This window comes from Lactuca virosa, chromosome 3, assembly GCF_052849685.1.
Source record: "Lactuca virosa cultivar CGN04683 chromosome 3, Lactuca_virosa_CGN04683_v6, whole genome shotgun sequence".
Lineage (NCBI taxonomy): Eukaryota > Viridiplantae > Streptophyta > Magnoliopsida > Asterales > Asteraceae > Lactuca > Lactuca virosa.
Window position 1 is genome coordinate 377,903,224 of NC_136428.1, and position 9,651 is coordinate 377,912,874.

General features: G+C 31.7%; 1 protein-coding gene across 1 annotated transcript; it reads left to right on the plus strand.

Annotated features, from left to right (window-relative positions):
- Positions 1-5,654: 5,654 nt before the first annotated feature.
- On the plus strand, positions 5,655-6,206 carry LOC145164959 (zinc finger BED domain-containing protein RICESLEEPER 2-like). The gene has a single exon (XM_079083602.1). The coding sequence runs from the start codon at positions 5,655-5,657 to the stop codon at positions 6,204-6,206; it is 552 nt and encodes a 183-aa protein (XP_078939728.1).
- The last annotated feature ends 3,445 nt before the right edge of the window (positions 6,207-9,651 follow it).

A 9,651-nucleotide genomic window follows, 5' to 3' on the forward strand; every position in this document is an offset into this window, starting at 1 on the left:
ACTACAACAACCAAATATACCCGAGTGGAAGTGGGAGCGGATAACCATAGATTTCATAACCAAGTTGCCCAAGATAACGGGTGGTCTTGACACCATTTGGGTGATCGTTGACAGGTTAACCAAATCCGCACACTTCCTACCAATAAACGAGACCGACAAGATGGAGAAGCTAACTAGGACGTACATTAAAGAGATCGTATGATTGCATGGTGTGCAAATATCCATTATCTCTGACAGAGATAGTAGATTTACCTCATGATTTTGGCAATCACTACAAAAGTCCTTGGGAACCAAACTCAACATGAGTACAGCGTACCATCCTCAAACTAACATGGAAAGCGAGAGAACCATTCAGAAGCTGGAAGACATGTTGAGAGCTTGTGTGATAGACTTTGGTAAGGCTTGGTATACCCATTTACCACTCATTAAATTCTCATACAATAACAATTATCACACTAACATCAAGGTTTCCCCATTCGAAGCCCTCTACGGAAGCAAGTTTAGATCACATATGTGTTGGGCTAAAGTGGGTGACACACAGCTAGCAAGGAGGCAAGTTCCTGACAGCACTCTCACCGGCCCTCAGATCATAAGGGAGACAACAGAGAAGATCGTCCAAATTCGGGAATGACTGAAAGCATCTAGGGACCGACGAAAGAGTTATGCGGATAAACGACGAAAGCCCTTGGAATTCCAGGTTGGTGACCGCGTACTGTTAAAGGTCTCACCCTAGGAGGGAATGATACGTTTTGGAAAACGTTGAAAACTAAATCCAAGGTATATCGAGTCATTCGAGATCCATTCTAGAATCGGCCCGGTGGCTTTCAAACTTCAACTACCGCAGGAACTTAGTAATCTACATCCCACCTTCCACGTGTCCAATCTGAAGAAGTGTTTGTTCGACGAGACTCTTGTAGTTCTACTCGATGAAATCGAGGTAAACGAGAGTCTACACTTCGTAGAGGAACCTGTGGAAATCATGGACAGGGAGATCAAAAGAACGAAACAAAGCCGCATACCCATAGTGAAGGTCCGTTGGAACGCCAAGCGAGGGCCTGAATTCACCTGGGAACCAGAAGACCAGATGAAACAAAAGGACCCACATCTTTTCCCTAGCTCATGAGTGCCCACTCTATTTCAGGACGAAATTCCCTCTAAAGGGGGGATAATGTGATAACCGGCTATTCTGAGTCAACAAAAGTCAAATAGTTAGGACATAAAGCATGAATTATGCCTTGCTTTTAGGGTTTTCGGTTTTGGGACCCAAGAACCTTGAGATTTTGGTTTTGAAGATCTGAAATCACATGCCATGGCCGAAATCATCACAGAACCGAAATCACATGCCATGGCCAAAATCCTCACTAGACCGAATTCATACCTAGACAGAAATCACATGTGATTTCGGTGGTGAACAAGGTGATTTCGGTGGTGCCTAGGCCGAAATCACCAATTTGATTTAATGGTGTTGCATTGTGATTGGTAGATCCTTTTCCCAATAAGATAAAATACACAAACCAATGCAAACATCACATAACCCTTTCACCTCATATATATATATATATATATATATATATATATATATATATATATATATATATATATATATATATATATATATATATATATGACCGAAATCGCCCTCCCCATTTCTCATTTACATCTTCAAAGTTCCTTCACTTTTCTCCCAAGAAAGAGTCCCTTACATCTTCAAATCTTCATATCTTTCCCATAATCAAGATCAAAACCTTCCCCAGAGACTATTCTTCAAGATAGTTCTTAAGAATCTTTGTAAGTTTCCTTGTTTAATCTAGTGTTTTTATAACACTTTCATGTTAGTTCAACTAATTTACACACTATACCGTGTGTTACATACCCATAGGATACGAACACCTTCACGTATTCTAACTTGAAGATCATCTCCATCACTTCATTATCCAGCCAAGAACACACTCGAGGTGAGTTCATACCCCTACATTTTTCGAGATTTTCAATGGTTTAGGGGAATACAAGTAAAACACAAGAGAACTAGTGTTCAAATATAAAATGGTTAAATATGTTTTGCAAGGTTGTAAAAATCGGTCGGCGGTAGCTCGGCGGTCGACTGGCGATAAGCGATTAATCAGACTCGGCGGAGATTAATCAACGATTAATCGGGGACCCTAAATTATTAATAAAATTATTTAAAAAATTAATATTTCCTAAAAAATTAAGTCTTTGGAAATTTTAAATTTTAAAATTTTGAAATTTTATAAATTGTAGTATAATAATTTAAAATTTGAAAGCTTAAAAATTTAAAATTTTAAAATTTTGGTGTAATATTTGAAAATTATTTTTTTTTTTTTGAATTTTTTAAATATTTCCCGTCTATGACCGTCGAGGACCACCAAGGCCGCCAAGGACCGCCAAGCCCTTGTTTGACCGATTTTGACCAATTTCCGCCAAACACCCTTATCGTAATCGGTTCGAGGCCGCCAAACGATTAATCACCGATTAATCGGCCGCCAATGCCGATTTCTGCAACACTGATGTTTTGTTACTTGTTATACAAAGTGCTAAATTTATGAAATAGATTTATTTCCAAATTTGTGAAACATATACATACAAGGTTTTGACTGAAAACGCAACGTTACAAAAAACAAAGTACAAATACACTATGTTATTCTCATAAATATATATATATATATATATATATATATATATATATATATATATATATATATATAACGGGTACAATTTTTCTACGATAATAAACTATATAAAATAGTTTACGAGACTTTACCACTTTTGTAGCATATTGAGCAAAAGTGAATAATTATATAAAATACATATATAATTATTTCATTCCACATTATTTTATTATGGTAGAATAATAATGTTCATACAAAGGATTCTTCAGTACAACGAAACATTTTTATAAACTATAATAGGTATAGTTTATGGGCATTCACACTATTTTACCCTTCGGGACAAAGGAACAATTATATAAAAGTATAATTATCTTTACGCTATGTAAACACTGTGGAAGGGTACTACATACACTTACAAGAACAAGGGTTTTCATTACACTAGACGTAAACCAGATAATACAATTTTGTGAGGCATTTGGCTTTACCGTACCTACCAGAGTACACACTAAAGTCATGTATTATAACTAGAGTCTCTTGTGGGGAGAGTGTGACACTTGTGTATAGATCTATACGAGACTGATAATCCCGCACCTAAATTGTTAGCTACAGTTAGACCGGCAGGTCTGGGGTGACAAATGTATCACCATTCTGACGCCTGAAGAACGGCGTAGCAGGCCAACTAGTCACTAACATGGTTATAATAACTCACATGGGGTATTAACAATACATTTGGTTTACGGGGCTAACTTACATTCAACCAGTTTTATTTAATAATAAAACTACATTACACTATTTTACAGTACAACTGGTAGTTCCAGAAAAATACATTCAAAGGGTTTTACACAGATACAACTAAAGTATATTATTTTTTAGTACACTATAACTTACATTTCAGGAAATATACATTCAAATGGTTTTTCAAAAACTAAATCTACATTTTACTACTTCCGAGTACAACAATACTTATACATTTTCGGTCTTAGGGTTTCTAAGACTACAATTCACTTTACAAGAAAATATTGGATTTTCTGGAATCACACTCTTTCATCTTACAAGGAAAAATGGCAGATTTTTTCTCATACAAACGCTTATGAACTCACCAACTTAATTTTTGACACTTTTTCAAAACTACTTGTATTTTCAGGAAATCAGTAAACATGTATTCATAAGGATTTTGAAGATGGGGCGTGGCAGCGTCACATCACATATTTTTGTCACATGTATTTGGAAATCAAACAAACAACGATTCGAATACAATGTAAAAACTTATAATTTATCAATATGATGGTTGTAATGCTTTGATATCTATTATTCAATTGTTATGATACTATACATGAAGTCATCCGCCCCTAGACGTTTCCGCCGTTCTCGGTTTGGGGGTATGACATCGGGTTACTTATGAAATTCTTGTGTAAGATCACCCCTTTATAAAAAGAAAAAAATTGATTCAAAAAATCAGTTAACCTTAAACTTCAAGCCCAAAGAGACGGAGGGGGTGGGTCTTTGGCTAAGCATTCCTTTAGCCAAGAGAAGTGTAGACTAGGCATTGCTAAAATGTGCATTAAAGACAATCAACCCTTTAGTATTGTTGATGATGAAGGCTTTAGGGGGTACTCGTGGGAATTGAATCTCGTGTTTATTATGTCATCTAGATGGATTGTTGCTAGAGATTGTATATCTCTTTTTGAACAAGAAGTAGAAAAAGTCAAAAAATTATTGAAAGGTCAAACAATGTCTCTAACTACCAACACATGGTCATCCGTTCAAAACAATAATTATATGTGTCTTACGAGACATTGCATCGACGACACATTTGATTTACAAAAAAAAATCCTAAATTTTTGTCCTATAGAGAATCATAAGGATGAGACCATTGGGAGTTTGGTTAATGAGCGTATAAAAAAAGGGGGGATTGAGAGCGTGTTTACTGTCACAATGGATAACGCGTCTTCAAATGATGGGGCTATAAGATATTTGAAGAGGATGTTATCGGGACCGAATGATATACTAGATTGTAAATACTTGTGCCTACGTTGTTGTGCACATATTATCAATCTTGTTGTTAGAGATGGATTGGAAGAGCAATTCGATTCTGTTACTAGAATTCGTAATGCTGTGACATACATGCGATCATCACCGGATTGGTATAAAAGTTTTGAAGATTGTGCTGCTCGTGTTGACGTAAAATCCAAACTAAAACCCTCTCTTGATGTTGACAAAAAATGGAACTCCACATATCTAATGTTGGAAACAGCCGTAGTGTATGAGAATGCGTTTGACAGGTATGTGCTTTTTTGTTTTATGTTTTCTACTATAATCATTTACTGTTTGTTGTTTTTGTTTTCACTTTTTTACTATAATCAGTTCCTGTTTTCTGTTTTTCTACACTTATTTAAGGGTTAAATGTTTTTTTTAAGCAATGAAGTTTTTTTTTACTACAATCAGTACTTGTTTTCTGTTTTTCTACTATAATCAGTTCCATGGTTGTTTGACATTGTTTGAGTTTCATATGTAATCAGTTTCTGTTTTCACCACTTTGACTATTATGACAAGTTAATATTATAAGATGATAAAAGTGTTATTTTATGTAGGATTTCTTTCCTTATTAGTTATTAGTTAACTAACATCGTGTTCATGTGTTATTTTCTTAATAGGCTTTACATAATAGATCCTTCTTATGGGGCTTATTTTCGCACCGAGGCGGTGGAAGATGTGGAAGGGAGCATAAGAAAAATGAAAAGAAAGCCTAGAGTAGTTGGTGCTCCGATTGGTGCTGATTGGCAAGCGGCTAGGTATGTTATTATATATGATTTATTTAGTTAGAGTTATATATTTATAATTTGAATACTTACACTTTGATATTTGATTGTTAAATTAGGAATATGATCGCCTACTTGAAAATATTTTCTGATGTTACAATTAAGATATCCGCTTCAAAGTATGTAACATCGAATATTTTTTTCTGAACTTGTGAAAATGGAGGCCACCATCACTCGGATGACCTTGAGTTAAGATGAAAAAAAAAACATGGACCTATCGATGAAAACAAAGTATGATAAATATTGGGACAACATAGATAATATGAATTATCTCTTGTATGTTGCGGTTGTTTTGGATCCACGCAACAAGCTTGCATACATCAGTTATTGTAGTGATTTGATCTGTGGTACGAGTTTGGAGAAAAGTAAAGAGATAGTGGGAAAGGTGACTAAGACTCTTGATGATTTGTTTATTCATTACAAGGGCAAAGCGGAAAATAATAATGTACCAAACTCACAAGATCCGATTTTTGGTGAAAAGTTAAGTATTAGTGAGACGTATATTGATTTGGAGCTAGAGTTTGACAAGTTTGATGATGGGGGTCAAGACATTAAGACTGAGGTTGATATCTATCTAGCGGATAGAAAGGAAAAAAGGGACCCAAAGTTTGATCTTTTGGGATGGAGGAAAGCAAATTCAATCAAATTTCCTATACTATCCAAACTAGCTAGACATGTTTTGGCAATGCCGATATCGACAGTTGCATCGGAATCGGCGTTTAGTACGGGTGGTAGAGTTATCGAGAAGTATAGAAGTTAATGTCGAAACCGTGGAAGCTTTGATTTGTACACAAGATTGGATAAGGCGTATAAGGGTTGATCTTGAACTCGGTTGTTCTATGAAGAATAAAGACATAGATGAGTTTAATGAGAAGATGGCGGGTTTAAAAATTGGTATGGTTTTCTTTATATGTTTGAGTTCATATTTCAAATATACTAATGTATTTTTTTTTGCTTTTTTTTTCTTTTAGGAAGCACTACTGGAAAATGATGGATTTTGGCTAAGTTGTGGAAGTTGTGGATTTTGGCTACAGATGTCTATTGTCTGATCGATAGTTGCAAAGTGAAAAACTGGAAAAACTTTATGTTTGTTCTTCTTTAATCTGTTGCAAGTTTATGGATTTTGGGCCAATCTAGTGGATAATGTTGTTGACTTGTTTAAACTTGTAATTTCCTACTTTGACTTGTTGCAATTTGTGCCATTTAAATGGCTACTGGCCTACCGCCATGGTTTATTAGTATATGATATTATTGGCTTTTAAGATGCTAAATGAATATGGTTATTTACTTATTTTAGACATTTGAATTTTGCTAGTTTTGGGCCATTTTTGTAATTTTTGGTTTAAAACCGAAACCGCACCATTACAAACCGCAACCGTAAATAAAACCGTAAAAACCGTACCGCAATAAAACCGCACCTTGCAATTTTACACAAAGAAAAACCGCACCTAGTGGTATGAGTTGCAGTTTTAGGCTAAAACCGCACCATGCTCACCCCTAGCCTATAGTATATTTTAGACCAGATTAGTCCATTTTTACACCTTGTTAGTTGGGAAGATAAAATAGCCCTTGAACATTATAGATATTGACGATTTGTAATGCATACTTCCACACATCATTCCTTTTCAGTAGATTATAGAAAATCCACTCCCCTCATGTTTCGTTTTATCATGCATGTTTTCCATCAACAGTATTGCCAAATTTAACTGAAAAACACATTAGAAATCACGCACCCTGAGTATTGCATCATATCGGCACCTTTGAATTTGGATAAGGCGTACTAGGGTTGATCTTGAACTCGGTTGTTCTATGAAGAATAAAGACATAGATGAGTTTAATTAGAAGATGGCGCGTTTTGAAATTGGTAAGGTTTTCTTTATATGTTTGAGTTTATATTGCAAATATACTAATATATATATATATATATATATATATATATATATATATATATATATATATATATATATTGCTTTTCTTTTACTTCTAGGAAGCACTAGTGGAAAATGATGGATTTTGGCTAAGTTGTGGAAGTTGTGGATTTTGGCTACAGATGTCTATTGTCTGATCGATAGTTGCAAAGTGAAAAACTAGAAAAACTTTATGTTTGTTCTTCTTTAATCTGGTGCAAGTTTATGGATTTTGGGCCAATCTAGTGGTTAATGTTGTTGACTTGTTTAAACTTGTATTTCCTACTTTGACTTGTTGCAATTTGTGCCATTTAAATAACTATTGGCCTACTGCCATGGTTTATTAGTATACTAGACGAATTCTCGTGCGTTGCGCGGCGCATGTTAAAAATATATTGTTAGAACATAGTTTTCAGACACATTTTAGTTAATTCGATTCATCAATTTAGGTTGTTTTATTATTATTATATTTAATGTTTTCCTTTTAACTATGTTAAAAAAATATATATTGAATTTTTTTTAAACATTATTTGATATTTTACTTTAGGTTTTAAATTTTACACTAAAATTTTAAACTTATTTGATATATTAATGTAGGTTATTTATTTAACTATATATTAAAGTTAACAAATTAAGTATATCATAAGTCACAAATTCTTCCATTTATGTTAATATTTAGAACTAAAATCATATTTAAGTTAATAAATTAAGTATATTGTATGGAAATATGAAAAGTTGAGAGTTTCAAATGAATGTGGTGAAAGAAAAAATGTTTTCTTTATAATATAGTATGATATGATGATATGATGATAATAGTTTTAATTGGTAAGTCATTGTGATATATACAATTATTTGATAATTTTATAAACCGTTTAAAATTTTGTAAAATATATATCAAATGTATGATAATCTATATATAACGGGTAACAAAATGTATGAACAGAAATATGAACTACAACTTTTAGTAACATAAAAATACAAAAACATATATTATAACATTTGTATTAAAAAAGATATATATACAACGAATAATAAAAAATATGAAAAATAAACACTACAACTTTTAATAACATAAAAACACTAAAACATTTATTATAACATTTATATTAACTTTTCATATTTAAATCACAAATCTCTTCAAATACATTAATGTTTTTAATAAGCAAAACTTTACAACCTTATAAAAGAAAGGAAAATAAAAAGTTATTAGTGATTACTAATTAATAATCATAAGTTTAAAAACTCTTGAGTTGTAACTAATAAATATATATAAATTAGAAAACTCTTGAGTTGTAGTGTGAGTCTCAAATGAATACGGTACTTGGAAATGTGTTATTATTATTATTATTATTATTATTATTATTATTATTATATTCGTCTAAATAATTGGTTTTGATAATTTTATAAACCGTTTAAAATTGTGTAAATTATATATCAAACGTATGATAATCTATATATAACGAGTAACAAAATGTATGAACAAAAATATGAACTACAACTTTTAGTAACATAAAAATAGAAAACATCTATTATCACATTTGTATTAAAAAAGATATATATACAACGAATAATAAAAAATATGAAAAATAAACATTACAACTTTTAATAACATAAAAATACTAAAACATTTATTAGAACATTTATATTAACTTTTCATATTTAAATCACAAATCTCTTCAAATACGTTAATGTTTTTAATGAGCAAAACTTTACAACCTTATAAAAGAAATGAAAATAAAAAGCTATTAGTGATTACTAAGTAATAATCATAAATTAAAAACTCTTGAGTTGTAACTAATAAATATACATAAATTAGAAAACTCTTGAGTTGTAGTGTGAGTTTCAAATGAATACGGTACTTGGAAATGTGTATTTATTATTATTATTATTATTATTATTATTGTTATTATTATTATTATTATTATTATATTCGTCTAAATAATTGGTTTTGATGCATCATTTTAATCCCTTCAATTATTAAACATAAAGATATTTAATTATAAATTTATAACATACATAGGTGCATATTTATGTTAAACAAATCACATATAATATATATTTTCGTAAATGTCATATGTAATTATTGTTGTAGTAATATGGATAAATTACTTTCATATGAAGAACATGTCATGATAAGTCATCATAATTACATATCAAATGTTAAAAATTATGTTATCTTTTAAATATTGTCTTGTAAATATGTTGTGTAGGATAACCCAACAAAAAAATAATAGAAAATAAACATAATCAAAAAAGAAAAACTACAATCAAATAAACAAGAACATTGGGTGTTGAATA